Below are 15,305 nucleotides of genomic sequence, written 5' to 3' on the forward strand. Positions count from 1 at the left end.
AGTACACCAAATGTTTGTCCTACTCTAGCTGAACTATGACACTTAACATAGGGTATCCTGAGTTTAGAATTTACTGTCTCTGAAACACAGCACTGCTCTGGATGTGATGTCCTCAGAGCGAGCAGCACATCCTGATCATGCACAGACAGTGGTGGAGACTGACTCAGGCACTTCTTTCTGGGTGAGAATTTTTGTATATAGCCATTTCTCGGAAGCTGGACTGCACTTTAATAAAGGAGTTACTGGTGTGTACTTGAAACATTAATTCCAGGTTATATGGTTTCCCTGAGAATTGCCATCTGTCATGCTTTTCTGCCTGAAGGTCACTTAAAGTTACCTCGGGTTGGTATCCTAAGACCGTAGGTTGAAAGGATAAACAGTGTACTTTGTCTTTAACCCGTAGTTATCCTTTTCCCTTTCAGCACCCTCCTTGATAGGTATGGTAAGGAAGGACTGGGCTTCCCAAAACAGCATTGCCCTCTCCTGGCAAGAGCCGGACTTTCCCCATGGAGCCATTCTGGACTACGAGATCAAGTACTATGAGAAAGTAGGTCTCACTTACAGCATCACCCAAACTCAGATCCTAAAGAATAATATGTTTCATATTTTTAATATTTAAAAAGTACTTTAAACTTTTCACTTGATCCCACGTACAATGCTTTATAAGTAGACATTTTGTTTTGTATTGAGTTTTTGTTGTTGTACTTCTGACTTGTTAATGACTGTCTTGTTTCATGTCAGAACCAAGTAGAGCAAGCAGGCAGTGGATACAATTGTCTCATAGTAGCAACAATTATGAACATAACAGATCAGATACTCAAACATATTTTGATATATGAACTGTAAAAACTTTATACTGGAATGACACTGAAACAGTATGACGAAGGTGAATGTCAAAATTTGATTTAATTTTGTGGCATTATTTTGCAATAATCTGTGCTTAAATGATAGAGTCCATCAGCCTTGTTTAGAGGGTTGCAAGGGATAGAAACTGCAATGCATTTTTATCAGATTTCTGGTATTTTGTCAAAATTATGTGGTTTCACATGAAACTGGACAACCACATGCATTACAAGAAAAGATACAACATGTCTTAGGAAAGCATAATCTGAAGCCTGCTTCTCCCAAAGCAGAAAACACATTTCATCATTTTCATCTAGCTACAGGATCTTGCACAAGTATAAAACTTAATGTTAATCGGTGGCTTTATTCATAGAGATACAGGAAGGAAAATCTTTGTGTCTGTGTCTTAAGCAGTAACATGCTGCTGTTCTTACTGTTTCTCTGTCCCCATCTGAAAGTCACAATAGAGCCTAATGGATTAGTGAGAAGATCACAAAGAACAGCAATATAAGCCAAGACATGAAAAACAGATTTAATGATTTTAGGCTCTGTAAATATCAGAATTTCCTTCCTTGGCTGCCCTTCTCTATTGAGATTATGCAGCTTTAATGACGCAGAAAAAAAAGAGTAAGCTTGAAAAAAATTGAAACAATTTAAATAGTATAGCTAGAGAGAGGAAACAGATGATTGCTTAGAATATTTGGTAGCCAAAGCAAGATAAACTTATTTTCATGCACTAGTGGAGCTCTTTCAAGTTTTGATCCATTACCATAGTAAACTACACTATGATTTGCACTGACCACTTCTTGTTTATCAATATTAAAACAACAATCAAGTGAATTAAAATAGAGTATTGTATACACTTTACACCTTAGTAAAGTTAGACCTACACCTTGTAGAGTTTATACCTACACTTTAGTCTGTTTACACTTTAGTCTGTTTCTACAGTTTACACTTCAGTCTGTTTTTACAGTAAAAAGACTACTTTCTGTACTTTTATAAAGCCTACAGAGTATTTTTTTTAACTATTAACTTCTCTATGCTCTTGGGTGTGCGGAGATAAATGCACTGCTGGCATTTTCCAGTACAGGAATTATTTTCTCCCTAAGTCACTAACTGGCCTGCATGCACAGCTCTTGAGTACACCTTTTATTGGTAAGTTAGAACAGGTGTGCTTTCCTCTGTCAAAGCTATGTAATAAGTAGAATGAGAGACATACAATCCAGCTCCCACAGTAAGCAGGTCACTTATTTGAGCAGAGGAATAGCTATGTGACAGATTTGCAAGACCAGATTCTAGAGCAGAGAGGTGAATAATCTAGTCCTGCACAATACTCTGCTGATTTGCATCATCAATTTACAAAATGTGATTTTATACAACTTTGATCCACTTTGTTTATATTTAAATATTGCTGTCAAAGCGTAGATTACAACTATACCACTGGGTAACTACAGTGGCCAAATGTGAATAAGATTTCATAGAATCATATCATAGAATGGCCTGAGTTGAAAAGAACCACAATGATCATCAAGTTTCAACCTCCCTGCTATGTGCAGGGTTGCCAACCACTAGACCAGGCTGCCCAGAGTCGCATCCAGCCTGGCCTTGAATGCCTCCAGAGATTTGTATACTGGAAAAAAGAATAGGTGGACCTCAAAGCCAGAAAGTAGTCACTTGGGCTTTAACAAATTCATTCTTCTTCACCTCAAAACTCCGTATATAAAATAGCACAGTCTGTATATGTCAGGTGTGTGTACAGCAAGCATCATCTTTCAGGCTTCCCAGTGACCACAGAAGAGGAAAATAGCAGCATTTGTTTTATCAGGACGAGTGACAAAATAGGGATGATGCTGCAGAACTACAAGAAATGTGTTAAATGGGAGGAATCTACCACAGAGACTTCCCTCTCTTGGAGAGTTAAAAAATGCAGCTGACGTTCAAAAATGATATATGGATGAAAAGTTCAGAAGTGTTCTTAATGTCTTAGGGAGACATTACAAATGCAGAAAACAGTATCCATTTGCCTTAGGTACTGTTACACACATGAATAAAAAGCAACAGATTTTGCAGTCCCATCCATATCCCTTTTAACCTGTCATTTGTATTCAAAAATATAAGAGGTTTTGTTCTTACAATATAAGAATTTGAATGTCTTCATCAAATATAAACAATATTGAAGTCTCAACAGGTTGCATCAGTTTCTTAACTTTAAGAAACTCTGCAAGATTTTAAAGTTTTATAAGCATGAATATCTAAGATTCCAGGGTGATATTTGCAAAACTATCAAGAAGACACTGGGGACTTTAGGGCAGCATGCTGTCTTCTGGTTATAACCAGTAGGAATTCTACAGCTCATAAATGAAAGTCACTTTTGGTTGTGTGCCCCCAAGGTTTCATGAAAGATCTGTCAGTTTACAGAAATCCAGGAACCATCTAACAAAATACAGTGAGTGCTCCACAAAATGAGGCTGCTTCCAGTGACTTTATAAGTAGCATAAATTAGTAATGGTGAACCCAGAAGACACAGGAGCATTCTTCCATGCATATCCAGAACAAGCAGAACAAGGGAAAAAGGCTAGACTGTGCAAAGTATGCGTGACAGTTATATTTGTAGTCTCGGGCAACAAGTTGCACACAGAGAACCATAGAAAGATCAAGCCCACAATCTCTCTGTGAAAAATAGATTCATATCTTCTGAGAAAAAATAGTACCATGTAATTGAGAAGTATAGAAGGAAAGTTATGCAATGCTATTAATAAACTGCAAACATGGAAGCCATACATTAGTTTAAAAATACAAAAAAGCAGCTAGTAATTTGAGTGCTTTAAAGCACCTTTTTCCATATGACCTTAATTTCTTCAGTGAATTACTCCAAAATATGCAGACTCATAACTTTAACAAAATATTGTTTGCCTTTCTATCAGTCTAAAAGTGAAAATCTTGAGAAAATTAAAAAAAAATAAAATTAGTTGTAATCCAATACCACAGATTATTATTTTTTATTTCTTATTTGGGAATGTGCTCGTGTATATTTGTGTAGTTGGCTGACATAGGTTCAGTCTTTTCTGCAGCTTTTCAGACAAAAGTGCAGTGAATGCAACCAGTCCAAGATGCTATGGGTTTCTGTTGCAATGAAGACTGAAAGTTTTCAACCGCATAAATATTTATGTGCTGTAATCAGAGATAGAGTATTGTGATCCTGAACTAATACTGTATGTTGAGGCTTAGTAGTGGAAATGTCTTATTTCTGGTAGATTTTGAATCATTCTGAAGACTCCGCAGTTAGCAACATTTGTCACATTAGACAGTAAGTGAGTCCTTATAGCAATACACAAAGAACCCATTAAGTGTTTCACCTTATACATCTAAGATGTACTCTGAAAAGCATTTCTTCACAGATCTTCTTTGTAGTCTTCATATATACCAAACATTTGCAAATTCTCTCTGTTGATATAGGATATCTACCGTATTCTACAGTCTGTTATCTGTTCATTCTATTTTACAGTCCGTTAATATCTTCCACAAATAGCAAAGTACGTTTAGAAAAAAAAAATCCTTTCATAGGCATTATTGTCTTTCTCTTCAGAAGCCAAACTCCAGATTTCAATATAACCTCAGATTTATAGCTAATAGAAGTCATTTTTTTCCTTCACACTTTAAAACTATCTCAGACTCTGACTAAAGCTTTTAATTTTTTGAAAGATTCTGGGGCGTCATAATCTATTCACCTACAAAAAGACTGAATTCTCAAATCAGATGAAGGATAAGATATGACCTTGTCACAGCTTTGTAACAAAGCTTAGTCCTTCTGTAGGAGTTCTCTCGTGGGAAATTAAACAGGGTACACAGTGATATAAACCATACCAGCTGCATTTGAGGTGGTATAGTTAAACTGGAAAATGCTTTTTCCTCCCCTCTTCTACCCAAACCCTCAGAGTTAATCATCAAAAATTAGCACTCCCTGAGAGCTGTGTTAAGCATACCAAGCTGTATACATATCAGAAACTATATTAAGTTCCCCCATATGGCCCAAATACACCAGCTGGATGTTTTCTGCTACAAGATAATATGTAAGTAGCAGACAAAGTTGGTCTACAGGGAAGAGATTTTATAGAATGCACCCTAGCAATATCCCAAGGCATCACAGTGGTATAGAGTATCTTCTAGAGCAGGATGTGGAAAGACTGGCTGATATTTCGCTTCCTTGTCCTTTGATGAAATTTGCACCAGAGCCAAATCCCTTTGACAAAATACTTCATTTTTGGCAGATTCAGTTTGCAACTTACAGGTAGTTTTCACATAAAAATTTTAATGCACCTCTAAATGACACTGAGTGGACAAGATATGTGGGATGTCAGATATGACTGTTCCTCCATTCCAGTATTATTTAGAGTTGAATTAATAAATAAAAGAGAGAAAATAGCCAAGCAGTAGAGGTAAAGGGGAAATTAGTTTCCTAATGAGATTCTAAAAAGAGATGAAGAGCTGATGAAGCAGATAGATAGATGAAAGCACCAGATTTAAAGAATTAGAATGCTGTATGGCCTTGTTAATTTTTCTTTCAGTTTACAGTGGAATTTCCTTAACTTAAGGAGTGGTACTCTTTCTTAAACTCTGATATTAAACAAACATGGCTATTTCTTTGAATATTCATTAGTATGAATTAAAATGAAGCACTCTGGGTAGGAAAATACATAAGAGAGTTTGTGGAAAATGCCTTGATAGGAGTAACATGAAGATTTAAGAACATCAATGTGTAACAAATTTTGAATGACAGAATTACACTTACAAAGATTAATGTGGAAAATTTTAAACAAGAAATAATTTTCTCTTGCTGAATTATATGCCTATAATACTATTCTGTAGTTTAAAGCAAATCTCTCTGTCTAGAAGCACATGCACTATATTATTTTAAAGCCATAGAACTGTGTATGTACAATATATTACATACAGTGTACTTGGACAGCAAAAAGATTTGTCACTAGGTGCATGTACAAAGATATGAACTGATATCATTGCTGTTTTTCCCACATTTTTTTGAGGTATAAAGCATCTGATGTTATGCTCAGTGTCACACTGAAAACTAGCACAGCAGCAGCATGCTGCTTGGAGCCCTGGAGACACATCGCGTTGGCTTTTGCCTACATGCTCAGAGTGTTTCATTCCAACCTGTTTTCCCACATGAATTGCCAGTTTAGGGTGTGTGACTCATCACTGCTTAGGACAACAGATGTTGCTGTGTGAGTTTATTGAAGAAGACATTTCATCATCTCATTTTGTAAAGATGAATTCATCTTCGCTCAGGCAATATGTACATATTGTTTCTTTTCTCTCCTTTTTTCTCTCTGCCATAATACTTGGCCCTACTCAGGTATCAACTGGAATCTTAGTGTCAAGGGAAAAGAGTATTTTCATTGGTCAAGACACAGGCAGTTTAGATAAGAAGCTACATCATGTAGATAAGGTACTCCCCTGAATTTCTAGGTGGCATTTTGGGAAATTGAATCAAAATTAGCTTCTTCTCTTCTTTAGCCCTGTGCCTTTCTGTGAGGACTGTGAGATATGTCAGATTTGTTGACTCTTGACCTCTGTATTACTTAATCAATCACTCCAGTCTTTCCAGATCTTTAGTTATTATTTTCAGCAGTGTTTAACTGAGTTAGAAGGATCATGGCTTTTCAGATGCAACTATGGTGCAACTTCTTTATTTCCCTCACGTACCAGCTATTTCTTCCTTGAATCAGATGTTGATTTTGCCTTGGATTTTTAAATCATGAATAGTAATATATGCACCAGCTCCAATCCACATGAAGCTGAATGGAGCTGCTGGTGTGTCGCATTCTTCAGGAGCAGGCACATATCAGCTGGTGTTGCTGAGGCTGGATTGCTAGCATGTACTGTTTCTTTCTCCAGGTATATTCTTCTACTCTTTCTAGATGTACCATAGCATGCTTGATGCCCTTGCAGAAAAAGGCTTGTAACAAGAGGGAAGACTCCTTCAGGTGTCAGGCCAGTCACTAAGTTTTTTAAATGTAAAATAATGTTAGCATTAGCATTGAACCATCAGCTGGACAATTCTTAGCCTTGTGCTAACCACTTTTTTTTAATGAATTTTTTTTTCCTGCAATATTTTTCAGTTTCTTGAATTGGTTGAGGCATAAGTAGAAATCTACTGCCTACAAATTAATAATCTACTGCCTACAAATTAATAAAGTGTTTCAGTAATGACTAAAAGCAAGAAATGTAGGGCCCACAAAATACTACATTTTTGTTACATCTTCAGCATGTTCTTATATAAACAAGAGCACTGAGAGGTTTGGCCAGGTACACTGAACAGAAACACTGGTGTTTGACCAAAGCAGTAGGAGCAGATTGGCATGTCACTTCAAGCTCATGGCTCCACAGAGCACTTATAGCTTTCCTGGCCATTCAGAGCTCCTGGGAAATGAACCATGTCTGGGAAATGTTTTTAAAAAATAATCACTACAAATGCACTTTGGGAGATAATCATTAAAACGAAATCTCCTAGCTTATTTTAGCATAGTAAGTGATGTTAAACAAGCTTCTCAGTTTTGCTATTCTGCTGTTATTAACCTAGTTTCCCAAGGGAAGAGCTGTGAAAGGCTGAGATTCTAAAAAGGGAAGAAAATAGGTCTCTGAACTGTTGAAAATGAGGGTGAATGATTATGAGACTCTGACCAGATACAGTTTTTGCCTGTGGAAAAGAACCTAAAGACCTTACAGCAGCCATTATTAATGACACTGATATAATTACTATTAGGAGAAAAAGATCTTACTTCTAAATATCAACTGCATGTAATAAAGAGTTTATCAAGGAAGTTCAGTGCAAGATCAGCTTCATGAGGCACCTGGTTTGGCCTGTCTTCTAATAGCTTTTTTCAGTTGTTTAGAGCTAGCTTCTAAGCTTTTCTATTTTATAATAAAGTAGCCTACAGAACTATTACTGTGGTCATTCTTGCTGAATAAAAAAAAATCTTGCTGAGAAACACAATGCTGTTTAGGTGACTCTAGTGGATTTGATTAAAAAAAAAACATAATTCATTCTCTGCTGATCTTGTTTACTTGTCTGTAGACAATACGCTTTCCCCCAAGGAGAATCGTGTGCACAGTACATATTCTAGAAACTGCAAGAAGAACTGCACAAATATAGAAGTGCATTAATGGTTATGAATGACTTGTTTTCCAAGTCTTTCAAAGATGTATGCGTGAAAATCATGCAAACTATTTATAGGACAACAAACTTAACACCACACAGCTAGTTCCATGCCTCAGAGAAATTTAAGGAAGCTAAATCCACTGATAGTAGAGGTTGATTCCTAAGAAAAGATATTATCATTTTTTTTCTAGCTATTCAGCAATTTAACTTAAAAATATGTATATACTTTCATAATTTATTGACACAGGAAGAATGGTAATGTAAGCCACAGGAATCTACTGTTTAATGTGAGTGTGTGATTAGGTGAGCTGAAAAATCAGAAGAATGTCATATTTTATAGTACATTAAAGTTCAGCTCACTCCCGAGATCAAACCATATATGATTTTGATGAGTGTGTTGTAAAAAAGAAATGTTGTCTTTTCAGAGTCTATATGTCAGTTGCACAGAAGGAAACGTTAGCTTTTAACATGCTTAATCTTGAATTGGCAAATAAGAGAATGCACTCTAAACTTAAAATATTGTTATTATTATTAGCCAGTTTCAGTGTAGTCACCTTTCAGAGTAGAAATGCTAAGTTTTAGTAACATCTGAATCTAATGGAAATTTTAACTCTCTCAGGTACCGTAACATGCAGTCAAGTGTCAGACTTTTATTTTGAAAATTTGACATATTTCCAGAAAAAGAACAGTGATTTTCATGAGCAGCATTCTAGATTAGTGTGTAACTACTGTGGCTGCTAAATGACCATTTATGCAAGAGTAACTTTCTTATTTGTAAGTTAAATACAATGTCTACATAACCGTTACTCTAAAACCTGTCAGGTATTTCCTTTGCTGTTTCTTAAAATAAGTATTTAGTTCCCAAAAGCTTTCATCTGTGAGCCCAAACTGTTTTTAAAAAAGTAGCTTGGTCAGTGTTTTAATAATACATAAGCACTTCTCAAAAATTGCTCTTTCCCAACCATAAAGATGAGTTCACGGAATAAATCAAAAAATATATGTACTTTGAGACATGAGCAAGGTTATAACTTTGTCTAAATGAAGGAATGTTCCAGTACAAAATATTATTTCACTTGCACTTTTTCTGTACTCCTTAATACAGGATATATTTAGATATATTTGGATATACAGGATGTATTTAGGATATATTTGAACAAATAAGGTGAATATACATGTATTCCTTTTTGGGGTAATAGAGAATGTTCTTTCTTTTCCTCCTTTTTTTTTTTTTTTTTTCTTCTTCTTCTAAGGCTGCATATCAAGTGCACAGTAATCATTCAGAAGGATAAATTGCACTTTTAATTATTTTTTTTTTTCACAAGAAAGGAAATATAACCACTGACTGCACAATGTAGGCAACCTCTTTTGTTTTACATTATTATGTCCCCAAAGCAGTTATACTAATAGAAGAAAGGAAAATACACAGGGAAAAAGGAAGGTGTTTTAGGGACAGCTATTCTATTTTAATGCAATAAACGATATTATTTTCCATGTTTAATATTATTATAAACCTTGTACAGATATACTGAATAGAAGTTGTGTTACATTCTTTTTGATATAATCAAAAATGGAGATGAAACAAGCCTTTCATTTAAAAACATTATTTCATTAGCCAACTCAAATTTGTAGAAAGGGTATGTTATTTATTAATTCCCACATAGTTGGTTTTTTTTACTCCACTACAATTATTAATATTTATTTTTGTTGACATAAAGAAAAGTAATATAATATATATACATATATTTTAATATATTAGTATTAATAGTTTCAAAGTGCCCTTTCTTAATGTTGTTGTCAGGGAGGCAGAGTTAACAACTTATTATTATGTACTCCTTACTGAGCTGTAAATAGCTTTAGAATCTTTTTCAGGAATTCACCTGCTGCTCATAAAAACATTTATGTTGCTGTAGGAACTTCAGCCGGTTGATACATCTTCTGTTTGTAGTGACCTTGCTAGAACTATCTGTTATTCTTCTATATATTGCCAAAAGGTCTAGCTTATTATGTTATCACAATAACAATTGTGTTGTGAATGAGACTGTTCTTTTTAAAAAAGATAGTGTCACGTTTCTAAATTTCCTTAATTTTTTTCAGAAGAAAAATTTCAGTTTTTAATAACTGAAAATACATTTGTTTAAATTATGCTAGTTAAATTGGAAATAGACATTTATGTGATAGAAAATAAAATCAGAATTTGCTTTCAAATTGCAAAATAATCATTTCTGCTAACATAAGATTACTTGCTATGTCCTTTCAATGTACATTGAACTACATAGAAAGTGATTTAACTGCTGGATCTCATGGTATAATTCTGGAAAAATGGCACACAGATAGACAAAAAACACAGTACAACGAGTGAACAATTGGCTGATGGCTCTGGCTCAAAGAAAACAGCAGGGTGCTGAGGGTACCATTGCTGCACAACTGGGGAGCATTTCCAGGAAGATATGAACCATACACTGACTGAGGTTGGAAGAGGCCTCTTCAGGTCAACTGGTCTTAGAACGGCAAGGAGAACTCAGTTCTTCTCAACTGATTCTAATCTCAGTTTTACAATACTTAACAGTGCCAGTATTAGTAGCCTGTGTATTGTTTTCTGAAGACTTGAAGTTAGCAATTCATTTGGTCACAGCCAACACAGGTGCATGATGGAAATGTTCCAGGTAATTTCATTTTTGCAATAAGTTTCCCTATCTAGATGACTCAGGGAAGGCAGTAGATGTAGTCTTTTGAATTTCAGCAAAGGTGTTTCTCAGGGTATACTTCTGGATCAAATGGCCAGCGTACAGCTGAACAAAAACATGATACAGTCAGTGAACAATCAGCTGTTGGGTCAGGCTCAAAGGGCTGTGGTAAATGGGGTTACATTAGGCTGGTAGCCAGTCACTAGTGGTGTTCCCCAGGGCTCCATTTTAGGGCCTGTTCCCTTCACTGTTTTTATAAATGACCTGGATGCAAAATTTGAATGCATACAGTCTGTTTGTGAACAGTGCTAAACTGTAAAGAGGTGCTGACTCCCTCAAAGGCAGAGAGGCCTTGCAGAGAGATGATGACCAACTGGAGGGCTGGGCAATCACGAACCGCATGGAGCTCAACAAGTGTAAGCTCTGGATTTGGTACCTGGAACGGGGCAACCCTGGACCTATATACAGACTAGGGTTGAGGGGTTGGAGAGCAGCCCTGCAGAGGGGGATCTGGGGATTCTGGTTAAGAGGAATTTGAATGTGAGTCAGCAGCATGCCCTTGCAGCCTAAAGGGCCAGCACTAGGAAAGCAGGCCCAGCCAGGCAAGGGAGGGGGTTGTCCTGCTCTGCTCTGCACTGTGCAACCTCACCTCCTGCACTGGTTGTGGGTTTAGGTGCAGCAAAATAAGAAAGACATAAAACTACTACAGACTATCCAAAGGAGGGCAGCAAAGGTGTTGAACAATCTGGAATGCAAGGCATCTGATGAGTGGCTCAGGTCCCTCAATTTGTTCAGCCCAGAGCAGAGGAGCTGAGGCAGCTGCAAACCCTCAGGAGGGGAGCAGAGAGACAGCACTGAGCTCTGCTCTCTGTGACATAGACAGGGCCCGAGGGAACGGCATGGAGCTGTGTCAGGGGAGGGGAAGCTGGGACAGGTTTGTCACCAGAGAGAGGTCGGGAGGTCAAGCCCTGGACCAGGCTGTGGCACTAAGCTGCTGGCATTCAGGAAGCCTTTGAACGTCAGGCTTAGAAGTATGATTTGAATTTGGGTTGGTGCTGTGTGGTCCCAGGAGTTTGAGTCCATGATCCTTTGTGGGTCTCTTCCAACTCAAGTAATGTTTCTATGATTTTGTGAACAAAGAAATACTAAAACTTCATGTAAAGATACACTTACCCTCAGGTTGTTTACATTAAAAAATGTTCACATCTACAGACATACAGTTTTCAGTGCTCATAGAGTGAAGAGCTACCTCCTGTAAAGGGGAAAAAACTATTGCTTTTGGCAGCAAAATAATGGCAATGTAGTGAAGTACAGTCATTCCTTCCACAAACTGTAGTAAGGAAGATGATGAAACTGAAAAATGTAACTCATACCAGAGCAAAAGGAGAAGGAAATTTGAACTAGACCACTGAATTACTTTGGTAATCTTACAAATTTTCTACTAACTTAAATTTTCAATCTAACTTTACAAATCATAGAATCATAGAATGGCCTGGGTTGAAAAGGACCACAACGATCATGTAGTTTCAACCCTCCTGCTATGTGCAGGATTGCCAACCACTAGACCAGGCTGCCCAGAGCCACATCCAGCCTGGCCTTCAGTGCCTCCAGGGATGGGGCATCCACAACCTCCTTGGGCAACCTGTTCCAGTGCATCACCAGCCTCTGGGTGAAAAACTTCCTGCTAATATCTAACCTAAACCTCCCCTGTCTCAGTTTAAGACCATTCCCCCTTGTCCTACCACTATCCACCCTCATAAACAGCCATTCCCCCTCCTGTTTATATGCTCCCTTCAAGTGGAAGGCCACAATGAGGTCTCCCTGGAGCCTTCTCTTCTCTAAGCTAAACAAGCCAATTCCCTCAACTTTCCTCATAGGAAAGGTGCTCCAGCTCTCTGATCATCTTAGAGGCCCTCCTCTTGACCCATTCTAAGAGCTCTTCGTCTTTCTTGTGCTGAGGGCCCCAGGCCTGGATGCAGTACTCCAGATGGGGCCTCACAAGAGCCGAGTAGAGGGAGACAATCACCTCCCTCTTCCTGCTGGCCACCCCTTTTTTTAATGCAGCCCAGAACACAGTTGGCCTTCTGGGCTGCAGGCGCACACTGTTGGCTCATGTCCAGCTTCTCATTCACCAAATCCAACAGTGCAGCACAAGACATCTATGGAAAGGATTCTCTTTGGATAATTTAAACTACAACTTTGATGGATTCATCTGGCTTGCAACCTTTAAGAGGCAGGTGCCTTTGTTTCTCATTTGTTCCCTGATTGTTTCAGTGTTTCTCTAACTTCCTATTCTTGACTTGCTGTGCAAGTCAGACACACATTGCCCTCCTTTTCTTCCTCAGTGCATGCATTCTGTGTGTGGCTGGATTCCTTCAGTGGTTTTCCCTGAGTCATAACACAAAAGTGGGGGTGTCCAAATATGCACTGACGCTCTTTACAGTCCTACAAAGTTTTTACAGAAATGTGGCTGTCATATTTTGTTCTTGCATTTGCTGCTTTAAACCAGTCTCCCATTTTTTTCCCATGTTTAGTCTCTGAGTGGATTGAACTGGGGTTCAGCTTCTCCTCTGTTGTGCCTTTTGCATTTTATATGTATCAAAACAAGAACAGTGTTATTCAAAGTTGAACATATAGCCTCCTTCTTTGGTAAATCGAACATCAAATATTCCTCTGAAAAAGACCACACAAGTCAGTAGAGATCTACGCAGTCTCAGATGCTCTTCTTCTTGAAAAGCAATGCAATTATTGAAGTCTTCCAGCTGCTTCAGGTCATGCATGGGAACTTTCTTGAAAGGTAAAATCCATAACCCATCTAAAACTGCATCACATTACTGCTATTATGATTTCAGAAAACTGCCTTTGAGTTTTCAACATGTTTGGAAGGATTTATTTCACAAACACAAGGAGAAGATAGTTTGGGAGTACTTCAGACAATATTTCTGATAAAGATAAAACATTAATTTTTTTTCATGTGAAGGCTGTATTCCTTCTTTCTTTTGAGTTTATTCTTGTAACAAAGTAATATTGCAGAAATCTAGAAACTCCTATACTGCACTGTATAAACTGTATGACTTGAACATCATGACTATGAAAAAAAATAGTCATACAGAAAAAATAGGAAAAAATAAGTATAAAAGAAAAATGTGGGGGGAAAGAAAAAGGTAAGTAAAGTGAAATGAGAGGAGGAGAAAGTTGTAGGAATTCTTACACAATTTTTGCTGTCAGGGTAGTTTGAATTCAAAATTTATATTGCATTTTTTGGTACATAATGACCACAGTAACAAGCCGTGGCATAACATTGCTGGTTACATCCAAAAGTAGTAATTCTGCTATGTTCTTCTCACAATTAAGGTACACTGACTGAAACACCTGTTATACCTATTGCTATGCCTTATTCATTCAGTGCATTCCCACTTGACATAGTTGGACACCAAGTACTTGGCAACCAGGAAGATTTAAAGGGAAATATTTCTTACTTCATATTTAGAGAAGCAGAGAGCTTCCTAACCTACTATAAAGTGGTTTCTCTACTCCATACCTTCTACAAGAACCACACTGTGTAGTAACTGTACTACCAGATACTAGAAATAACTGGTAGCAGTAAAGAAGTATGTCAGAATAATGTTAATATAATACAGATCAGTAATTCTGAAGTACAAAACTAGCAAGTGTGCCATAAAAATGACTGTCTGATACTTAATGCCAGACTAAAAATGCACAGGTAACTGGAATAAACAGCTCTAGTACTTTTTTGTGGTCATGCCATTAAGTGCCTGTACTGTGAAGATAACTTAAGGACTCAGATCTGTGCTCTCACAAGAAGTTTAACTTCTTTAAAACTTATTTTTAAGGAAATAGATTAGACTTTTGGGATTCTTTCTCCTCCACTATCTATCCTGATCTGACAAAAGCATGATGGACAATCTGATCTGGACAATCAGAAGGGCAGAGAAGCAGGGAGCAAGCAAAGACAAGGAACAACTGAATGCTATTCTTTGGCTCAATTCAGCTGATGGAGATAGTCCTCATTTTAACTCCAGAAATCACTCATAGGGACCTCCCATCAATTCTGCCATCACATCCAATAATCTTATTCTGACGGAACTTGAATAAATTGTAACCTACTGTTGTTTACCAACAACGGAAATTCTTGCAAAAATTAAAAAACTTTTATTTAAAAGTTAGCAGCAAATACAAATTCATACAAGATGCTTTCTGTGATTCAATTAAAAACCTAGTACATATTGTTGGGATACCAATTAAAAAGTAACTTAAAATCTGTCTATTTTGGTAAGTTTTGACATTACCAGTCAAGGAGAGGAGAGGAGACAGGAGAGAGGAGAGGGGAGGAGTGCAGTGATGTGGCCGTGTCTGTGACAGCAGCAGGATGAGGCACACTGGGAGGGGCTGTCAGGAGGCTGTAGGAGGGGCAGCACTGCAGCCTAGGTAAGAATATATTCTGTCACAAAGGGAACAAGGAAAGTGTGCATTAGTCTGCTCTATTAGGAACAAAATATTTTATGTATGTGATTCATCTTAGACATGAACCAATCTTTAAATCAGCCCTTTCACCCTTCTTGTCCTCTCACTCTTAAGGG

The 15,305-nt window shown here is 37.4% G+C and overlaps 1 protein-coding gene across 8 annotated transcripts in view; it reads left to right on the plus strand.

Moving 5' to 3' along the window:
* EPHA6 (EPH receptor A6) overlaps positions 1-15,305 on the plus strand; it is a 498,846-nt gene that overhangs the window by 338,359 nt on the left and 145,182 nt on the right. For all 8 annotated transcript variants that reach the window (XM_015297990.4, XM_015298005.4, XM_015297999.4 and 5 more), the window contains one exon: positions 423-547. In XM_015297990.4, the coding sequence (XP_015153476.2) occupies positions 423-547 (125 nt within the window). The remainder of the gene's footprint in view (positions 1-422; positions 548-15,305) is intronic.

The sequence above is a fragment of the Gallus gallus genome, chromosome 1 (genome assembly GCF_016699485.2).
Source record: "Gallus gallus isolate bGalGal1 chromosome 1, bGalGal1.mat.broiler.GRCg7b, whole genome shotgun sequence".
Taxonomy (NCBI): Eukaryota; Metazoa; Chordata; class Aves; order Galliformes; family Phasianidae; genus Gallus; species Gallus gallus.